Source organism: Dendroctonus ponderosae, unplaced genomic scaffold (assembly GCF_020466585.1).
Source record: "Dendroctonus ponderosae isolate FM_Combo_2020 unplaced genomic scaffold, Dpon_F_20191213v2 Dpon_F_20191213_3, whole genome shotgun sequence".
Lineage (NCBI taxonomy): Eukaryota > Metazoa > Arthropoda > Insecta > Coleoptera > Curculionidae > Dendroctonus > Dendroctonus ponderosae.
The window spans coordinates 16,831,752-16,854,247 of NW_026018508.1; the positions used below are offsets into that span (position 1 = coordinate 16,831,752).

The window sequence follows — 22,496 nt, forward strand, 5'->3', positions numbered from 1 at the left end:
AAATATCACTTTTAATATTGCCAGTATCGTGCGCAGATACTAAAACGCAAAATTAGAATTTTTGAAGAAATAATCTGCACGTTTCTACTTTTTGATAAAATGAAACTCGCTTTGCCTTCGTTATTGAATTTGGAAGAGAAAATTAGTTTTCAATTTTCCTGCACCACTCAACATTTACGAGTAAAAAAGTACAGCAAAAATAGAAATAATGACTGAACACGCAATACCAAAACAATACCCCTTTATTGCCAACAACACAACCAAAAAAACATAATAAAATCTGGCTTTCTGCATAAATAAAAATTGCCACATATTTTTCATTTTGTGCCATTTTTGTCTTCTTAATCCTCTAAAAAAGTACAAAATGTTTCAGGTGCGTCAGCGGAATTTGCAACCAACAAAGCTGAAAATGTTGTACCTGGACGTTGAAGTCGCCACAGTCGCTCGAAACACGCAGGTAATTAAAGTAACAGCACTTGGATTCTGTTTTCTGTGACTGTAAGGTGAAGAGACGTGACTGACCTGTGGTGAAAAGTGCTAAAAAGTGTCACAAGATCTGCTAAACTGGTAGTGCAAAGTGAAAAATCTCGACCGGCAATTATGTGCTTCTGTGAAAGGAAATTTACCGAAAACTGAAAGGTAAACGATGGTTAAAAAGTCGATGGAAATACGGGAAAGAGTTCCTCCAACTCTTTGGTACACGTCGCAGGTACCTGCTAGTACTTTCTTTTTGCTGGTTGCCTCCGGGCAATTTTCTACTATCAGAAAGCCAGAAATCCATCATAGGCCAAACCTGCCCCGTAGTTTATGTCCTTGTAAAGAAATTCTTTGAAAAGATACCGGTGTTCGATCGCCAGCGACCGCGCTGGTCAAGTTCAAAGGAAACAAACGAGCGGCCCCGATTTCGAGGTGAAAAAAAGCAGAAAAATGCCCATAATATCCAGTTCCTGCCCACTACACGTAAATAACACCCAGGCAATTTCCATTCTCACTGGGTAAATATGTAAATAGGCTTATCTTAATGCCGCAAAACCTAAATAGCAGATAAAACTGGTCTTGGAACCGCTAGATAGAATAGAATCGTCATTGCTTGATATCTTATGCAACAAAACTACTTTTGAAAAGGCAAACAACTTATTTGGTGGTTTGCGGCAAAAGTGTCGTGGGAAAACGTTTTTTCTCCACCTGTAAGCCTTTATTAATAAAGTCTTGGTAACTGGCGCAATAATCCTCTTGTGGCCATTGATACATAATCACCCTGTAATTGCGATTACCATCCGTAATGCTGACTTGCTTTTCCTGTTAGTTCAATGAAATTTAGTCTGCTAGTAACAATCGCCGTTAATTAGGATGTTTTTTAAAGTTGTATGGTCCCAAAAAAATCCATAACAAAATTGCAGTTTTTCTTTATACAGATGAAAATGATCTCTGAATGGTTGTGCTCTGTTGCCTGACATATAAAATAATTTGTATTCGGGAGATGAAACGTTTAGAACATCGACGAAATGCCAACGCTGATTTTAATCTTTAATCCATTCTCTGAAAATGCTTGCCATGCATGCTAGCGAAACGTCAGGACCAAATCCTTATCAGCGACGGCCTAAAATTTACCTAAAATTTTAAAATACCTGCTTGCTCAGTGTTTAATCGTCGCAACCACCTCTGAAGCTTTCATCCGTATAAAGCCAAACTTACAAAAGGAGACGAAAACCTCTATATCACCGTAAAAGTGAACGATAACAGAAACTCACATTTTTTATATGTTATATGTTTATACGTTTATTACGTGGTTAAATTTCAAACTTTAATACCCAGGGTGTGCGGCTAATTTTGTGGGCAAATTGAAAAAGTTTTAATTCGAACTTAATACAAATAATAATCTGATTCAACTTAATATTCCGCCAGTGTGCTGGCGTTCTTAGCAAATATCAATGAAACAAATAGCGGTTCCCAACCCGCACAAATTGCCTTCAAACCCAACTGTGAACGAAACAACTCGAATTTGAGCAATCCTTAACTTAATTAGAAGAGTTTCAATGAAATTGCTGTTAGATTTGCAAACGCTGATCGAATTAGATGAATGGTTTCAAAATAATGTGTATTTTGCCATCATTGATGTGGTAAAACGTAACTTACCCACCACAATGAGTCGTCGTTAAGGTCTGGTTTTGACGAAAAATATGCCAAAATACCAAAATTTGAATAGAAAGGAAAAACTTACTGAGTGACTGTATTTTAAAGCAGGGCCGCAACTACATTGGACTGAAACATTAATCCTCCAGATTGCTGCATTACTGAATCCGAACTAAGCTTAAGTTTTGCACTTTAGAAGTGATTAATTTTTCACTTTTAAATATTTTAAAGCTATTAATTACAGCCTAAAGAGAGAATTTCAAAAAACAACCACACGTACTCGCTAGAGAGCTATTTACATGTTTTTGGTCCTTCGATGGCCAGATTTGTACTCCATTTAGAAAAGAATTGCGAACTTGCCCTGACCACTTTTTATACCTACTGTACCATTTTGGATATTTCTACAGATGACGCAAGATGTTGACGCTAATTAGCAAAAGAGCATAAAATCACAAAGATCCCAAGTTAAGAAATTGAGCGAACGTAGAATAAATGAGTACTTAGAGCTTAATAAACAATAGCAGTCTTGTATAACATAATCAAAGTGAACGCCGGTTCTACTTGCAGTTTTCCCAGAAAACCTCTGATTATAAATTTTAACCGGGCAATTTGTTGTTGCACTTTAAACTCAGCAGAACTCGTTCAGTGCCTTGGAATAGACGTCATCAAATCAACCAGTTTATGTACAATTCAATTAGGTTTCATTACGTATTCCACTATATGTACACGGTGGCCGAACTGATAAATCAACTGAATTTTAATGCTGTTTATTTATGCTAATATTCATTCCTTATTGGAGCAATAGCGTTCAATTGGTGATGGATCTGGAGATCCTGCTGGCTCTTGTCCCCAAAATCCTTCAACTTCTACTGAAAGCTTTACTTTGACCATGAAGTAATTGCAATGATCTTTGTTAGGGCAAAAAGTGTGGTTTTCTTCCTAGTCATTTGCCTTGAACACGTAGTGAAACCCTCAAGTTCAAGAACACATTTCGGATGCAGACTCTTGTGTGAGTAGAAAGTAGGTTTTTGGGCGTATACGAGCCGCGTATAATAATTTATTCCATTGGAAATTAACACCACATTGCTGCACAATAGGATTTGACTTAACTTGATAATGAACCCAATAAAGTTGTCTTTGAATGGCCAGCGGAAATGCATTTTTTAACACCGAAAACAATAAGATCAGTTAAATAAGTACTTTTACTTTCTTCACTGATGATTTTCTGGTTTTTTTTTACTTTGCTCACGAAAATAGTTGCACTCGGCTTAAGTAAGCTCCTTTGGAACCAATCTATTATCGTCGATATTGACTGAGAAAAAAAACACCGAATACAACCATAAAATTACTTAAAAACCCAACATAACAGTCTGCTATGCAAACTTTCACCGTTAAGTGCAAAACTATTCTCCTCCGTTCTGGGTTAAACAATTAAAGGATATTAAACATGATGGATTTTATTTAGGAAAAATGCTGATGACATACGAACGTGTAGAGTAAAAGTTGCTTGTACGTGAGCTTTCGGATTTATCCAAAAAATTTTCCGGTTTTTTACTGGAGTTGTGTTTTTTGATTTTGCTTAAAATATAATCGAAGTATTTTTAATGCAATTTTTGGTAATTTTGGAAAATTTTGTTCAGTTCAGTCAGCAAAGTTTCAGCAATGAGATTTTTTGATGGGAGTGCCCGCAAAAAAATGTGTCGGATTTTGTACAAAAGGCAGGAAATACTTACGCTTTTTCCTGTCGTTTTTCGTAAAATGTTCAAGTTTTTCTGGATATTTTAAGGTATTGTATGGGTTTTTTTGATTAATTTGACACAAAAAGGCTTCTTTCGGTTTATTGCTCTGAAGTTGACCATTTTCTAGAAAAAAATGACTTTTCATGATCAAAAACAAACATTTTACTAACTGCACCCATAAGATACCTTAAAATCTCCAAGCGAAAGAATGGAGAAAAAAATTAATGTCGAAAAAAGGATTTTTTCTTCATGACAAATCTACAGTTATCTGTTGCGACGCTTATTTAAACCCCTGTGAATGTGTATTGCGTTCTTATATAGAAAAAAGAAAAAAATATGTCGATTATTGTAAATTTTTACATCAGTAAATCATCAGTCAAAGTACATCAGTTTCGGAAAACAGTTTGTTTTTGATTCTACATTAATTTTTTTTATTAACGATGAACTTTTGAAAATAAGAACGATATATTGATGAGATTTACGCGTGTTTATATAGAAAAAGCGTAAAAAATGTGTCGCTTTTCGTACAAAAGTCAGGAAAAACCTACGCTTTATTGCGTACCTTATTGCAAAATCCAAAGATTTTTGCTGTTTTCGAAAAGACTTTTCGAGTTTTTTTCTGGATATTTTTAGGTGTCAAATGGGTCTAACCCTGTTTTTATGCCACTGAAAAAAACTAACATTTGGACATGAAATACTGCAGCGGCAATGAATTTTGTGCAAAACCATTTATCCGGGAGAAAAAATGGCTTTTTTATGACCAAAAACAAATAGCAAACAAAAGTATGGAGAGAAAAATGAAAAGCAAAAATGGGGGTTTTTCTTCATGAGAAATCTACCGTTTTCCGTTGCAACACTTATTGAATCTATTAATTATTGGTTTTTTTATTAACGATTAACTTTGAAAATGCCTGTTTTTTTCGCTAATTTTGTTAAATGTATCTTTTCGAAAATGAGCGCTATATTTTGATGAGATTAACGTGTGTTTATATTGAAAATCCCGAAAAAAATATGTCGCTTTTCGTACAAAAGGCAGGAAAAACCTACGCTTTATCGTGTAGCTTATTGTAAAATCCAAAGATTTTTAGTGTTTCCGAGAAATTTTTCCAGTTTTTTTTTATATTTATATGGGTTTAGTCCTATTTTTCACGCCTCTGAAAAAACTAACGTTTTGACATGAAATACTGAAGCGGCAATGAATTTTACACAACATCGGTTTTCTCGGTTTATGGCTCTAAAGTAGACCGTTTTCTAGAAAAAATAGTTTTTTATAAACAAAAGTAAACAGCAGACGAAAGCATGGAGAGAAAAATTGAAAACGAAAAAAGTTAAAAACTCAAAACTTCATAAGAAATCTACAGTTTTCCGTTGCAGCACTTATTTAATTTATTAATTATTGTTTTTTTTATTAACGATGAACTTTGAAAAAGTTTCTTTGCAACTTTTAATGAGGATTATTGTGTTTTCATATTGAAAAACTGACGCTTTTTGTACAAAAGTCAGGTAAACATACGATTATCGTGTAAAATTAAAATACTTTTGCTTGAACTGATTAGTACTGAACGTTGGAATATGCTTGATGAAATCTTTCCTTGTACAACAATAGCGATATCATCCGCATATCGCAGGAATTGGTTCTTGATTTTGCATAAAATTGCACTGCAAAAATATATGCATTATTCGAATAATTCGATTTTTAAATTATTCTTCATAATTAGTCCAATGTATTATCGTCTAATTGCCACTGTCGCGTTACATGTTCAGGTAAAAAGTTTCGATAAAATACGTGCATGAATGCTTAATTCGCATTTATGTCTGTAAAAGTGACTTGGCACGAAATAAATGGTCAATATCAGTAAACGGCCGAGGTTAATTTTATGTAGTTAAGCAGTGTTTTTACGTAATTCATCGAAAAAATCAGACTTTTTAATTAATTATTCTTCGTTGCAGGTCTTCTATATGTTAAGCCAGCTTCAAAATGGTTATCGTGACACGGGTAAGTGTGTTCTATTAATTTGCATTAGAGCGCGATTTTTTACGCAAAACATCAAACTTAGCCATCATTTGCACTCTCATCAGCAGGCTGAACAAGTTCCAAAATTCCTGAGGCTGTTTTAAATATTCATCATATAGTTCGCATTCAGCCTAGTTTTTTGACCTGGAACTATGAGCATTTGCTACTAGAATTTACTCTGTTTGCACCCATTTAATCCCTTTTGTACGGGTTCGCCTAATCCGTATCGACACTCTCAAGTGAATAAGACGAAAAATGTGAATGACCATTATCTGGCACATTTTCTTCGTTAAAATAAATTGAAGTTAAATTTCAGGCTGATTAGCAATTTAAATGCGAGGTCTGGCATCTGAAAGACGCGCATTAATTTATGTCTGTGATGTGAGTGAATAGATCAGCGGAAGTTCTACTAAGCTTTTTACTCCTCCGAGTCTGGTCGAGGTAAAAAATGTTGAATGTCCAGAATATCGAAACGAGATTAAATGATTATTATTCTGCGCCATCGGATTGCGGTCAACATTACCGGAAGTTCCGGTGGAATGGCACAAGATGGGTGCGAACAAAGAGCGCGATAGTGGAAACATTCACTAAACCGTGAACGCATTTCCGTTTTCCCTTTTGTTTAATTCGTATCGTTGCGGGAGTATCGCACGATTATCCGTCTGGCTGCGGAAATCGAGCCGAGAAGAATTTCGGACCTACCAAAACTGTCCTCACTTTTCCTCCTGACCTCAAAAACCATAAATCGAGCAAGTCAACTAGTTGACTTTATAAGGAATGCGTTTGTTTTGGAGGCGACCGCCCAATCAATGTTGAGCTTCCATTCGACAGTCTTACAATGAAATTCGATCGATGATCATCTAAAGTGCGAGTGAGTGTAGACGATGCCTCCGACCCTGCAATTGACCCATTTTGCGCAAGTAACCGGTAATTTCGGTCATTTGAATCTGCTTCCCGCAGTCAAACACGACGCTGTTTCTGATCCAGAGGTAAATTATGAACGATGGTCAAATCAATCGCTTCAATAAGTAATTTCGACTGTTAACGACATTCCTGGTGCGAGGAGGAATTTTAAGTGTACCTCAAGTAACAGTACTGATTACGGCTATAGCGGAAAATCAGGTTTTTACTGATCGGTGCCTTAAAGCGCACTCATATTTGTCTATTGCGAGCGAGGCAAAAGTTAATGAAATTGACGCTGGAAAAGTTTCATTTTGTGTTCTTCATCTGTTCTTCCTAACGACGTCTCAAGAAACTTTCCGTCGCAGTCTAGCGCAACCTCAAGCTACTCCTTATCTCAGTCTGTTGCGTGGTAATTAAATTATCAGACCCCCCAGCAAAGGGAGCGGTTGAAAATTTGCCAAAACGCAACTCAGCCATCGACAGAAGAAGCGCAGATTTTCACTCATTGATAGAGAAAACATCGCTCTTTCAAATGCAGCCTCAAACAACTTGAAAAGTGAAAAAAAAATGAGGTTATTTGAAAAATTACCAAAAATCAAATCGCCTCAGGGCAAAAATGACTTTTCCTTTTTCTCATTAATAGAGAAAATTGCCCTGTTTTTATCGCCAACTCGAGCCATATTTGGCTCAGTCTGTTGCGGCGGACGGGATTTCAATTATAAGAACTTCCCGCAAAAATCAACTCAGCCATGGATTAAAGAATTTTGCGTCATTGATAGAGAAAACTGCACTTTTTCAAACGTCGTCTGGAGTGACTTTCTGTCTCAGTCTGTTGCGAGGCAATTAATTACTGAAACGTCCTCTAGAGGAAGAGGCGCGATGGCGACGTTTGAAAATTTGCTAAAAATCAACCCGGACATGGACAAAAAGGACTTTCTTCTCAATCTTTAGAGAGAAAACCGCGCTATTTTCAACCCCCACCTCAAGCGTCTCTTTTTATTTTTGTTGCACCGCAATTAAAAATGGAAAGCTGTGTTAGAAAGAGGTAGAGAATGGGGACTTTTCCAAAACTGTCAAAAGTCAACCAGGACCTGGACGAAAATTGACGTCTCGTTCACTTATAAAGAGATTTGCGCTCTTTTCAACGCCGGGTTTAGCGACCTTTTATCTCTGTTTGTTGCATTAGAATACATTAATATAACTCACTTCAGAAAAAGAGCCGGCAGGCGGACCGATGGTAAAATTTAAAAAATTAGGGTTTTATGATTTTTAGAGTAATTCGCGCTCTTTCTAACGCTGCTTGTATTGACTATACATCTCTTTTCGTTGCATCGCAATGAATTAAGGAAACCTGCACCGGCAAAACGTCCCTTTGACATTTTTCTATAACCAAGATTGTCATTGGATCTGAATCGGGAGATTTCGTGCAACTTCGAAAAATGTCAATTCCCGCCAGAATTCAAATTACATTTTGCCCTGTTTCGAAATTTGAGCGATTTGAGTATTTTTTGCCATTGGATTATCAGTTTATTATGTAGATTTTATGCAACCCGACATGAATTGACTGTTTTTGAAAAAATTACTATTTTTTTAACTGAAACTGATAAGCAGTAGGCAAATGTAACAATATCAATTTACCGGAGACCGAACGAATACAAAGCATTTTGTTACATATTTATCGATCATTACACGGCAACGAACCCAATAACTCGAAACCCAACCGTAAGAACCAATTTTTTTAAGAAACATGCAACGTAAAAAATGGTCTAACATTGTCTAATGTCCATTTACTTCATGGTAGTAAGCCAAATAATGCTGAAACCGTATTCAAAACACTTAGGAGAAATCCATTATTGTCTTCAAATCATCCAAATCGTTTGGCCTACTTTTTATACAACATTTTTAGGTGGCAACACAAAAAACAATACAAAACAAAAGTTGATGAAAGACTCAAATAATTGATTCATTAAAAATCAACACATGTAAGGAGGCGATTTTAAACCGCAGTTGAGACGAAAATCTACCAGATAGAGTTTCATATGGAAAAACGCATTTTAAACTTAACTTCTTTACGCTGCCATGTTTGAAAGTTTAAATCGTAATTGTTTCGCATTAATGTATAGATACTCAGACCATTCGCAGCTGGGCAAAATATTGGACTTTTTTAAAAACCCGTTAGTCAAACAGAGTACAGTTACCGGAGAGTTTAACAAATCTTTTCCCACTTTACCAATTAGCATATGAAAAACACTAACTTCAATGCCTATGAAGCTTTCGCTCGAAAGTTTTAGCATTTCCTTTGATGCTGGAGTGAAAAATATGCAGGGAAAATTGGAAAATTCACATCAGTTCCAGCCGAGCTTGGTTGAAATATTCACTGAGCTCCAGCTAATGGGCTTCGCAGATGTCTTTCGTTCATCACCTGTTGCAGCCTTAAAAAAACTAAACATTTTAATGTCAGGTTCATGAATAGGCGCCTAAATAACGGCATTTATACAATCGGAATTATTGATGTCAATCGGGTGTATTCAAACAATCTTCTCCAGATGTTTGATGGCCCTTCGTCTCCAAGTGAACTAGACCGTGGAGGTTAAAAGCTCATTCACTTTACAGGGTGATTACATCTGGATCGAACCCGTGGGAAATGGAGAGTTCGATGTGGCAATCGGAGCAAGAGTCCTGCAGGCAGAAGGACGGCGCGTTTATGTCCGAGATGATGATGGAAACGAGAACTGGTTGGCTTCGGATCGCCGCATTAAAGCCATGCATGCCACTTCTGCTCATGGAGTGGAGGACATGATCGGGTTGGGAGACTTGCATGAAGCAGGAATTCTCAGAAACCTCCTCATCAGATACAATGAGAATCTGATCTATGTAAGTGCTCAGGGTTTTTCCTAGCATCCCAGTTATTCTTGGGCGGTTTCAGACATACACTGGGTCGATTCTAGTCGCTGTCAATCCCTACCAAATCCTGCCCATCTACACTGCCGAACAGATCAAGCTCTACAAGGAGCGGAAAATTGGTGAGCTGCCACCCCATATATTTGCGATAGGGGACAACTCGTATGGGAACATGAGAAGGTACGAAAATATGCCAAATTCCACTGCTATTCGCTCGAAAAGCTGAATACCCGCAGAATCGAGCATTTAGTTTAATAATATACCATTAGCGGTTTGGAATTATTATAATATCATTGTGCTACTTATCTACTTAAACGCGTCGTTGATACAAGTAACAGATTTCTTGAATTCATCTGATCGTTTGAGATAATTGGCTGCAAACTGTCGAAATGCCTTTAAAGAAAGTGAGGAAACTGGAGAAATTGCCCACTTATACGAGGTGTTTCCGTTCGTTCAACGTGTGCCCGGTTTTTCTGATCGCATGTGTCGATTTCAATTAAAATACCACACGATATTGCATGGTACCATCATAATAACCATTACCTAAGAATTACTCATAGAAATTTAGTAAAAGTTTTCTCATCAAAATCACAATCGATTAACCGCATGGCGATCCGAATTAGCAACTGATGTAATGGGGGAATTTTCCAGTAAAACATGCGATGGCTATAAAAAATTATAAAAGTGAGGTTTTTCTGTCCTCAAACTGCCGTAGTCACAGTGGAGACTATTTATCTCTGGTTTTATCCAAAAATATATTCGTTTTTGGAACATGCTGGATCATTGAATTTTGACCCAGAATTTTCTTCTACCTCTGTTCCCCTGCAAACAATTTTCCGTGATGCAGATTATCTAATTTCTTTCGCCTCAAATTCTGTAGTTTTTGTGAACTAAACCACGATTAATTTTAGATATGGACAGGATCAATGCATAGTGATATCAGGCGAGTCAGGTGCAGGCAAAACCGAGAGTACAAAGTTGATTCTTCAATACCTGGCAGCCATCAGTGGAAAACATTCGTGGATCGAGCAACAAATTCTCGAAGCAAATCCCATCCTAGAAGCTTTCGGTAAAAACTCCTTGCCGAGTAAGACTGGTTTGTTATTGCGGTTTTCCCCCAGGAAATGCCAAGACTGTGCGCAATGACAACAGCTCCCGATTTGGAAAATACATAGATATCCACTTTAACGCCAGTGGAGTGATCGAGGGGGCCAAGATTGAGCAGTATCTGCTGGAGAAAAGCCGCATAGTGTCCCAAAATCAGGAGGAGCGGAACTATCATGTGTTTTACTGTCTGTTGGCTGGCTTGGGACGAGAGGATAAACGGAAGCTGGAGCTGGGAGACGCTAGTCAGTATAAATACCTAACAGGGGTAAGTCAAAGCTTCGAGTCTCCAACGGATCTTAATGGTTTTTTTAGGGCGGCAGCATCACCTGCGAAGGCCGAGACGACGCAGCCGAATTCGCGGACATCAGAAGCGCAATGAAAGTGCTGCTGTTTTCCGACCAGGAAATATGGGAGATTATGAAACTGCTGGCTGCCCTTCTTCACATTGGAAACATCAAGTATAAAGCGACTGTAGTTGACAATCTCGACGCCACGGAAATTCCCGATCCCACCAACGTTCAAAGAGTGGCGAATTTACTCGGTAATAATATTATTTGAAAAGGATCTCCCTAAAACATTTGAAGATGCTTTCAGGCCAAGCGCTTTCAACAATCAAAATGAGCAACTTTCCTATTTTAGAAGACCGACACATTGAATTTGTAACACTCCGTATACTAACTAGTCAATTGTGATTTAGGTGTTCCACTGCAGCCACTGATCCACGCGCTAACGCGGAAAACTCTGTTTGCCCATGGGGAAACTGTAGTGTCGACACTGTCGCGGGAGCAAAGTGTGGATGTTCGCGATGCCTTTGTAAAAGGCATCTATGGGCGGCTTTTTGTGTTCATCGTGCGCAAAATCAACACTGCCATCTACAAGCCAAAGGAGCGCCAACGAAGTTCCATCGGAGTCTTGGATATTTTCGGCTTCGAGAACTTCGCCCACAACAGCTTCGAACAGTTCTGCATCAATTTCGCCAATGAGAACCTTCAGCAGTTTTTCGTGCGGCATATATTCAAGCTGGAGCAGGAAGAGTACAATCTGGAGGGCATCAACTGGCAGCATATCGAGTTTGTCGACAATCAAGACGCGCTGGATCTTATCGCTGTTAAGCAGCTGAATATTATGGCACTGATCGACGAAGAGAGCAAGTTTCCAAAAGGAACTGACCAGACGATGCTGGCCAAGCTGCACAAGCAGCATGGCGCCCACCGGAACTACCTAAAACCAAAATCGGACATCAACACCAGCTTCGGGCTCAACCACTTTGCTGGGGTAGTTTTCTACGACACTAGAAGCTTCTTGGAGAAGAACCGCGATACGTTTAGTGCCGACCTGCTTCAACTGGTGGCCATCAGCGGCAACAAGTTTCTTCAGCAGCTCTTCCACGACGACATCGGGATGGGCTCGGAAACCCGGAAACGCGCCCCCACTCTGTCCACGCAATTCAAACGGTCCCTGGACTCTCTGATGAAAACTCTCTCCAACTGCCAGCCGTTCTTCATCAGGTGCATCAAACCCAACGAGCTGAAGCGGCCGATGTCCTTTGATAGGACGCTCTGCTGCAGGCAGTTGCGTTATTCAGGAATGATGGAGACCATCAGAATCCGACGCGCCGGGTACCCGATTCGGCACACGTTTGAGGAGTTTGTCGATCGGTATCGGTTCCTCATCTCGGGCGTACCGCCAGCCCACAAGACTGATTGCATGGCAGCCACTTCTCGAATTTGTCAAATAGTTTTAGGTGAGTAGTTGGATGAATTCTAACCGTCCATGCTGGTCCAAGAAACCGGTACAATTCCTGTTGCTTTTCAGGAAGATCTGATTACCAACTAGGAAACACGAAGGTATTTCTGAAGGACGCCCACGATTTGTTTCTGGAACAGGAGCGCGATCGCGTGCTCACCAAGAAAATCCTGGTCTTGCAGAGAAACATCAGAGGCTGGGTGTATCGCAGGAGATTTTTGAGACTGAGGGCGGCCAGCGTGGTGGTTCAAAAGTACTGGAAAGGTTACATCCAGAGGCAGCGCTACAAGCAGATGAAAGTGGGCTACATGCGGCTGCAGGCCCTTATTCGCGCCAGAGTACTCTCCCATCGATTCCGGCATTTGAGAGGACATATCGTGGGATTGCAGGTAATCAGACTTCCTCAAGTAATTTTTATGTGCAACTTAATTTCCTCTATCTTCCAGGCTCATTCGCGCGGTTTCTTAGTTCGAAGAGAATACGGGCACAAAATGTGGGCGATTATTAAGATCCAGTCGCATGTGCGGAGAATGATCGCCCAAAGGCGATTCAAAAAGCAGCGGTTTGAGCACAAAAAGCACGTCGAAGCCTTAAAGCTCAAACAGAAGGAGGAACGCCAGCTGAAGGACGCCGGCAACAAACGGGCCAAAGAAATAGCTGAGCACAATTACAGGTAAACTTCAGCCCCAGGCACTCTGGCCAGTTCAATGGGATAACACCTATTTTTTCAGGGAAAGAATATACGAACTGGAGCGAAAGGAAATGGAGCTGGAAATCGAGCAAAGGAAGCGAGTGGAGATCAAAAAGAACATCATCAACGACGCTGCTCGAAAAGCCGATGAGCCAGTCGATGACTCCAAGCTGGTGGAAGCGATGTTCGACTTTCTGCCCGATAGTTCGAGCGAAGCTCCCGGCACTGGTACGAATAAAGGGCGAGTTTTGTTGAATATTCCGCTCATTTGGAACTGTCTAGGGCGAGAAACCTCAGTATTCAACGACCTGCCAGCCCAAACCAATGAGAACGAGATCATCAGTCCTATGCAAACGGTTTCGGAAGATGAGGAAGATTTAAGCGAGTTCAAGTTCCAGAAATTCGCCGCCACATACTTTCAGGGCAACGTGGGGCATCAGTACTCGAGGAAACCGCTCAAGCATCCCTTGTTGCCGCTACACACACAGGGCGATCAACTGGTGAGTGTTATTAAGCCCATACAAAGAGCATTTGAAAAATTAGGAAATATTTATTTGGTTTTTTTGTACAAATAAGGACCGTTTTCTTAAACCTGGTTAAGAAAGTGATGTTGTGGTTTGTTGGTGACCGTGGATGCAAACTGGTAAAAGTGTCGATCAACAGATAGCGACAGAAAAACATTATTTTTCTTGAGCCAACGTTTGGTTTTTTGCACTATTATCGTCTATTTCCCACCTTCTATCCATTTTTCCCAATGTTGTTACAGGCGGCTCAAGCACTTTGGGTAACAATTCTCCGTTTCACTGGCGATTTACCGGAACCAAGGTACCACACGATGGAAAGGGACACCACTTCGGTTATGTCCAAAGTCACAGCCACGCTCGGCCGCAACTTCATCAAGAGCAAGGAGTTTCAAGAGGCGCAGCTGATGGGTTTGGACCCCGACTCGTTTATGAAGCAAAAGCCCAGGTAACATTACAATAAGGTTGCCATCAAAAAAGCTTTATTTCGCAATAACACGCAGATAAATCGGTAGATTTTAGACTGTCGTCCCAGCAGAAAACGCACACAAGTTTCAAGCATTATATTATTAGACTCACCCAGGCTATTTATTATGCAGATCGATCAGGAACAAGCTGGTATCGCTGACGTTAAAGCGCAAAAACAAGCTAGGAGAAGATGTGCGACGGAAGCTTCAAGAGGAAGAGTATACGGCGGATAGTTACCAGTCATGGTTGGAATCCAGGCCCACCAGCAATCTGGAAAAATTGCACTTCATCATCGGCCATGGAATTCTGCGGGCTGAGCTTCGCGACGAAATCTACTGCCAGATTTGCAAGCAGCTCTCGAATAATCCTTCCAAGTCTTCTCATGCTAGAGGTACAAACTTGGAGCAAAAACCATCATTACCCCAGCCTGAAACACATTTTTCTCCTAGGCTGGATACTGTTATCGCTGTGTGTCGGGTGCTTCGCCCCTTCGGAAAAGTTCGTCAGCTATTTACGGGCCTTTATCAGAGAGGGTCCTCCAGGGTACGCGCCCTACTGCGAAGACCGCCTGAAGAGAACCTTTAACAATGGGACGCGAAACCAGCCGCCCAGCTGGCTGGAGCTGCAAGCCACCAAATCAAAGAAACCCATAATGTTGCCGATTACTTTCATGGACGGCAACACGAAAACGCTGCTAGCTGACTCAGCCACCACTGCTAGGGAATTGTGCAATCAATTGTCGGATAAAATTAGCTTAAAGGACCAGTTTGGGTTTTCCCTATACATAGCGCTGTTCGACAAAGTTTCTTCGCTGGGCAGTGGCGGCGATCATGTTATGGACGCGATTTCCCAATGCGAACAGTATGCAAAAGAGCAGGGAGCTCAAGAGCGCAATGCGCCTTGGAGGCTTTTCTTCAGGAAAGAGATCTTCGCTCCGTGGCACGAGCCTACGGAGGATCAGGTTGCTACCAATCTGATCTATCAGCAAGTGGTACGAGGCGTGAAATTTGGCGAATATCGGTGAGTAGTTGCACTTTTTCAACCCAGCGTGGTTCATTGGCGTTTTCCAGGTGCGATAAAGAAGAGGACTTAGCCATGATAGCCGCTCAGCAATACTACATCGAATACAACACGGACATGAACGTGGAACGGTTGCTGACTCTGTTGCCCAACTATATCCCCGATTATTGCCTGACTGGCGTAGATAAGGCCGTAGACCGATGGGCCGCCTTGGTAGTCCAAGCCTTCAAAAAAAGCTACTACATCAAGGAAAAAGTCAACGTCTTGCGCGTTAAAGAGGACGTAGTCAGCTACGCCAAGTTCAAATGGCCCCTACTATTCTCCCGGTTCTACGAAGCGTACAGGAATTCAGGCCCGAATTTGCCCAAGAACGACGTAATAATTGCAGTCAACTGGACAGGCGTTTATGTGGTTGACGATCAGGAACAGGTTCTTCTCGAACTGTCCTTTCCCGAAATCACGATGGTTTCTAGTCAGAAAACGAACAAGGTATTTACGCAGACTTTCAGCCTTAATACGGTGCGAGGCGAGGAATTTACCTTCCAAAGCCCCAACGCTGAAGACATTCGCGATCTGGTAGTGTATTTCCTGGGTAAAGTTTCAAAGTCTTCGGCAACCGGCAGGTTTTAACCAGATTTTGTTGCAGAGGGTTTAAAGAAGCGCTCCAAATACGTTATAGCGCTGCAAGACTACAAAGCCCCTGGAGAAGGGTCCAGCTTCCTGACGTTCCAGAAAGGCGACTTAATTATTCTGGAGGAAGACAGTACTGGGGAAACTGTGCTGAATTCTGGATGGTGTGTTGGCAGGTACTGAACTAGAATTACGTTTAAAATCCAGATATTGGTTCATGTAAAATGCCTGTTTCTTTATCTCGTTCTTTTTTGCTTCAAGATGTGAGCGCACCCAGGAAAAAGGCGACTTTCCTGCTGAAACAGTGTACGTCCTTCCCTGTATGAGCAAACCCCCAGCGGATATTTTGCAGCTGTTTTCTGTTGAAGGTAGTGGCTTTCCATTCATTAGATTCGTAAAAAATATTTGTCATCAATTGCAGGAGTTAATGATCATCAAAGGCGTCTAAGTCATCACTCGCTAAATGGTGTGGATACGAAAGACCGGCCGCACAACTTAGCCGAATATGCAATTGATCACTTCAGGCCTCCATTAAAACGAACAGTTTCGAAAACGCTCACTTTGAGTGGCGGCCGAAGAAGCACTATAGATGAGCTCTGGAGACATTCGCGCGATCCGATCAAACAGCCGCTTTTGAAGAAGCTGCTCATGAAAGAAGAGCTCGCAGGTAAAGTGCTTTATCACTCAATTCGTACTCAGGGTTAAGTACGGCTCAATTTGCAGAAGAAGCGTGTTTTGCCTTCAGTGCAATATTGAAGTATATGGGCGATTTGCCATCGAAACGACCACGACTCGGCAATGAGTACACGGACCATATATTCGACGGGCCGTTGAAGCACGAAATTCTGCGGGATGAAATTTACTGCCAAATTATGAAGCAGCTGACCGACAACAGGAATCGTTTGTCGGAAGAACGGGGATGGGAACTGATGTGGTTGGCCACTGGTAGGTACTCACTAAACACAAAAAATGCTGATTAAAGCCCGCATTCCCTTTGCAGGTTTGTTCACTTGTTCCCAAAACCTGCTGAAAGAGCTGTCGGCCTTTCTAAGGAGCCGAAGGCATCCGATTTCTCAGGACTCGCTGCAACGGCTGCAAAAAACGCTGAGAAACGGCCAGAGAAAATATCCACCCCACCAGGTGGAAGTGGAGGCCATCCAGCACAAAACCACTCAGATTTTCCACAAAGTCTACTTTCCTGACGATACCGACGAAGCTTTTGAAGTGGACTCCAGCACCAGAGCCAAGGATTTCTGCCAGAACATCAGCCAACGGTTGAGCTTGCGCTCCAGCGAAGGATTCAGTCTGTTTGTGAAAATTGCCGACAAAGTGAGCTGATTTCTCAATGACTCAATGCCCAGGAGTAATTTTTCCTTTTAAGGTGATTTCGGTTCCGGAGGGCGACTTTTTCTTTGACTTTGTCCGCCACCTGACTGACTGGATAAGGAAGGCCAGACCGACAAGAGACGGCATCACGCCGCAGTTCTCCTATCAGGTGTTCTTCATGAAAAAACTCTGGACAAACACCGTTCCGGGCAAGGACAGGAACGCGGATTTGATCTTCCATTTCCATCAGGAGCTGCCCAAGCTGATTCGTGGTTACCACAAGTGTAGCAAAGAGGAGGCTATTAAACTAGCCGCTTTGGTTTATCGGGTGCGGTTTGGAGAGAGCAAACAGGAATTGCAGAGTATACCGTAAGCGGAGTTACTGATTAGATTTAGATGCAATAAGGAACACAGGTTTTATTATTTGCCATAGGCAAATGCTCAGAGAGTTAATTCCAGCCGACTTGGTGAAAATTCAATCGGCTAACGATTGGAAGCGTGCCATAGTCGGTGTTTACAATCAGGACGCCGGCATGCCGCCCGACGACGCCAAAATCGCCTTCTTAAAGGTGGTCTATCGATGGCCCACCTTCGGTTCGGCCTTTTTCGAGGTGAAACAAACGACCGATCCCAACTACCCTGAAATGCTGCTCATTGCCATAAACAAGCATGGTGTCAGTTTGATTCATCCACAAAACAAGGTGGGTGTTTCTGTTTGGAATTGATGGACTTGGGCTTCATTATTGTCTCGTTTTAAAGCAACGTTTCCTGCCTTCGCTCTCATTATATAAGTTCACAATAGGAAATGTTTTAATTATGGTTGATATTTTAATAACACTAATTACCTGCTGTGATGGCGTCACTTCACCTTTGCACCGTCTCGATTTTTTTTTTCAGGATATATTGGTAACCCATCCATTCACGAGAATATCAAACTGGTCATCAGGCAACACTTACTTCCACATGACGATAGGAAATCTAGTTCGAGGTTCAAAGCTGCTGTGTGAGACGTCTTTAGGATATAAAATGGATGATTTGCTTACGTCGTACATATCCCTGATGCTCACCAACATGAATAAACAGAGAAGTATACGGATAAAGTAAGCGCTCATTCAAAACTTACCTCAAATATTTATTGCTTGTCGCGTACTAGTCTAGATGTTGATTCAGAAAAGTTTTACTATTTTAATAAGATTTTTAGCGTAATTTTTGATCGAATCTCTGATAAATTCAACAAAACACCCAACGATCTTATTCAAATTCTCAACAATTTCGACTGGTGATACACAGAAACAATATCTCACAATCGTGTGTAATAATCGTTATTGGTATATTGTAAAAGTTTATATAATAGACGCTTTTTATTGTATTTATATACATATTTATAATACTTTCTGTAAATAGAATTTTCCTCAATTCAGTTTGCAATGTAAACTGCAAACTCTATTGAGGAAAAAATAACAATAAAATAAAATGTAAATAACGGACAACGAGATATTTTATTGGTAAACGGTGTATTACTTAGAACAAAAAATTGTTTTCCTTGGAGGAAATAAGGAAGTCCACATTTTTCACACGGCCATAATTCAGTTCCTTTCCCACGATAAATAAATTTGAATCTCGCATTTTAAAAGATAGTAATTTCAACCTAAATGTGGGAAGATTTAAGGAACAATAGTATTATTTTTCGTAATTACTTTCCTGCTGTATATTAATTAGTTGCTCCTGTTCCCATGCTTGCAGAACTGCGATATTTGCGTTTTATTAAAAGCCATGAGAAAACTATTAAAATAATGAATGAATATTTCAGAAAGGTAAAACAATTACAATTGTGAGGCGACCCACATTTTTTTGTGTAGAGATTTTTTCAGCTTTCAGACGCGAACCGTGAGGACGAAATAACTCCACATATGTATCAAATAAATAAATTATATATTGAAATGTCTATTTGCACAATATTCAAATGTCTCTTTGCATTTTCACTGAAAAAATAATCGACTTTTTACAACCTAGCACACAGAGCTGGATGAAAAACTGTCCCCGGTTTACGGATTCGAATCTTTCTTCAAATCCATTTTTCAAACGCAGTTTGACTGATAAACAGCACTTTTACGCCAGCTCTGCCACCTACTTTAAAATACTTGTAAATGCAATCGTTTTTTGTCTTTTGAGAAACAATGCTGAGCAAAAATACAAATTATAGAATTCCTATCAATGGGACAAAACAAAACAGCACTCAAACACAAATAATATCATTCATTTGATCAAGTGTCACTAATTGCACTTTTTAATGCTTAAAGAGGGTAAAGTAAAGTAAAGGTCGAGAATTGGATTTACGAAATCCATACTGGTCTATTTATACCCAAGCGATATACTGAAATTGCTTAGTGGCTTATGGTGGTGGCTCAGAAGTCAATGATAACCGAAAACACAAGTTTTTTTTAACGGGAAAACTTACTTTTCTTGGTTAATCGACCTCTGAGCCACTGCAACGCCTCCACAATGTTTAACTAATATATTTAGGGTAGGCGATTACATTAATCACACATCTTTGGTGTTCCCTTCGAATTTGATCGAAAATCATACGTCAATATCGCTGCAATCGCCCTTATTGCATAAAATAAACTCTAGATAGAAGATTACCTGAGCGCTTGCACTAGTGCATACTCCAAGTGGACTCAGTAATGGCAGGCGGCTGGTTCTGAGCCTGAGCTACTACTGAGCTCCTTTGCGTTTGCCTCATAATGTCGTCGGCAGGGACGCAGTTTGGTCTGGGGCCCGGTTCCGGTGTATACGTGAAAGTTAAACCGGTTGCGTAAATTATTCCATCAGTACGAACAAGGGAAACTGGAACTTGAGTTGGCTGACGAACCTGCAAAATTCATACCTCTATGAGCAAATTGGACTCTAAGACGACTTTTTAAAATGCTATTTAGATTTTTGACCGGATGGATCCTACACTATTTTGAACGCAACCCTCAGACCCTTACCCATAGCCATTCGCCTCGAAACTGGGAAATATCCGGAACCACACAAAGCATACTTTCTTGACACCGGTACATGGTTTCAGCCTCGACATCCCCGAACCAGACTTGGAGTGAGGGCGAAAAATTATCCCCGGTGAGTTCAAGCATGGCCACCTCACCTCCGCCATTCAACAAAAGACTGTGCACTATGGGAACGGGTGTAACTGGTGATCTGCAATATAATAGAACAGCCTGTAAATTATTTTCATTCAAACCATCCCTCGTAGTATGACAAGTGTGACGAGGTAGTCGCCTCCGCATGCTCAAGAGTGAGAGCAACATATCAATTGCCATGGCAACCACTATGATTTAGTCGTTCCTGGCGAGCATACCAGGGCTGATTGGATATTGACGCTATTAAATAGATAATTGGTTTCAAATTATCGCCAATTTCGATTGTGACCCAAGCGGGCAAAAATGTTGATAAGAGAAAGAATGGACTTTTTACGGCAAAACATAATCTCATTTTTTTTTATCTATAAGCCTACAGGAATTAGCAAAAAAGATTAAAAATCTACGGGATTTAATGTTTGAATTCCATTCTTGACTAGGTCTAAATTTTACAGAAAACTAAGTTCTTTACCTCACAGGGCCCATGCCCTCATAAAACTGGTACTCCGCCTTGTCCGTAGAAATAATAGTCCAGCAGGCGCCATCGTTGATCATCTCCTTATTGAGCTCTTTCGGACATGGAGTGGCTTGGAACTGGATTATTCGCTCTTGGGACAAGCACAAGTACATTCTTTCAGTGTCTTTCATGTAGAAGGCACATTTGTGGAGTTGAGATACTGGATCGTCTGCTTCTAGAAGCGCTTGCTGCTTATCTACCTGGAAAAAACCAAATCCAAGTCATATCAGAAGCATAAAACGGGTGATTGGGCCACATTCTAGAACCCAAAAGTTAAGTAACTGAACCAGTTTGGAGTTTTATGCACATTTCAGAACATGAAATATGTATGGGCTGTCCCAAACTATTTGGCAGTGACGTCATTATTCGTCATGTCCGCGATTGGTTCGAAAGATTTTCCTTCATGTTGCGTGATTGCCAGCTTGAGCGGTTGCTCCCGATGATTTGAAAAGATTTATTTTTGTTGAATCAGATATTATTGTTCTGGCACGGTTTTATAGCAGTTTGATAAAGAAGTTGATAAATTAAATATTTGTCTTTATTATTGGTTCATTGTCATAAAACATGGTGCACAAATGATAGAAAAGCACGACAATTATTGCGTCACTGCATTTATAGGCAAACAAGCAAGTGTTATTCTAACATTTCAAGGTAAAACTGTGCAGGAAAAAAATTTGGATCGCAGCACTTTTTTACTGTCTACTAAAAACGATTTAAAATATTTAACGTGATCGTTGTTTTTTGCAAACTCTCCAGCTTTACTTGTCGTGACAATATTTTTCGTAAAATCATTGGAATCAATTGCTTAAAACCACTATTTTTCTATAAGCTCTCGTATTCAACGAAGGAAGACAAAGACAAGGTGGTTTCCATGGCGATTAATATGTTGTTCTCACTCCGTAGCATTTGGATCAGTACAACCTCGCCCCCCTGCGGGTGAATAAATAAATCAGTTACACTACGAGGGGTGATCCAACCAAGATCAATTTTAGCAATTCGATTCGGACTTATTGGTCATTTAAAATGCGTAGTATGAACAAAATATTTTTTGTCACGAAAACGAATGCGATAAAAAATAAAGTTTAATTAGATATTTTTTTATAAACGCCCTACAACATTCGTACGATAAAATTTTATTTAGAAAAATGTTTATTTTGCTAAAAACTTTTTAATTTATTCGCAACCTTCATGTCACACCCTGTGTAAGTGCACCATCAAATGAACATCGAGAGAAATTTTAATAAAACAGCTTACTCAAAAACTGATGAGTCTTTCCAAGCTTTTTAGGCCGTAGTAGGAAATAATTTTTACTGGCGTTTCGCAAGCATGAGGGCTTTGCACCTTCAGGGTGGTGCTGCGCGAACAATCCTAAGGGTCATCGAAAAACTCAATAGTTTCTCTGTACATTCGAAGAGTTTACTTTGAATCTGTTGAGTTCAGGGGCGGATCCAGCTTTAAAGTCAGGGGGGGTTATGTAGAAAAATTACAGTCTTCTGTTGTTTATGAAATTAGAAAAATGATCATCGTTTTGTGCAAGGGGGCGCAAGGTTATTGCAAAATTTCATGTTTTCCGTCCCGTTTTGCATGTTTCTCGGAAGCAAAATGAGCAAGAACGCTCGTTTTTACATCATTCCAGAGATAAC

The 22,496-nt window shown here is 40.3% G+C and overlaps 2 protein-coding genes across 5 annotated transcripts in view; one reads left to right on the forward strand and one right to left on the reverse strand.

Annotated features, from left to right (window-relative positions):
* The first annotated feature begins 377 nt into the window (after nt 1-377).
* On the forward strand, nt 378-18,689 carry LOC109533753 (myosin-VIIa). Of its 3 annotated transcripts, XM_019899158.2 has the most exons (24): nt 379-639; nt 5,823-5,868; nt 9,403-9,663; nt 9,716-9,870; nt 10,602-10,759; nt 10,812-11,062; nt 11,110-11,338; nt 11,495-12,541; nt 12,613-12,932; nt 12,990-13,216; nt 13,275-13,462; nt 13,517-13,734; nt 14,001-14,203; nt 14,355-14,614; nt 14,673-15,243; nt 15,294-15,835; nt 15,890-16,049; nt 16,135-16,241; nt 16,295-16,540; nt 16,597-16,818; nt 16,874-17,202; nt 17,255-17,568; nt 17,633-17,900; nt 18,097-18,689. In XM_019899158.2, the coding sequence occupies exons 2-24, from the start codon at nt 5,851-5,853 to the stop codon at nt 18,301-18,303; spliced, it is 6,501 nt and encodes a 2,166-aa protein (XP_019754717.2). In that variant the 5' UTR covers nt 379-639; nt 5,823-5,850; the 3' UTR covers nt 18,304-18,689. The 3 variants fall into 3 exon arrangements, with proteins under 3 accessions (XP_019754715.2, XP_019754717.2, XP_048520820.1); XM_019899156.2 differs by having other exon boundaries at nt 378-639; nt 13,275-13,734; XM_048664863.1 differs by having other exon boundaries at nt 388-457; nt 13,275-13,734.
* Nucleotides 18,690-19,112: 423 nt separating this feature from the next.
* Nucleotides 19,113-22,496, reverse strand: part of LOC109533756 (suppressor of hairless protein) — a 7,357-nt gene continuing 3,973 nt past the window's right edge. For both annotated transcript variants that reach the window (XM_048664866.1, XM_019899161.2), the window contains exons 2-4: nt 20,809-21,053; nt 20,190-20,397; nt 19,113-20,071 (exon numbers count right to left, since the gene is read on the reverse strand). In XM_048664866.1, the coding sequence (XP_048520823.1) occupies nt 19,856-20,071; nt 20,190-20,397; nt 20,809-21,053 (669 nt within the window). In that variant the 3' untranslated portion in view covers nt 19,113-19,855. The remainder of the gene's footprint in view (nt 20,072-20,189; nt 20,398-20,808; nt 21,054-22,496) is intronic.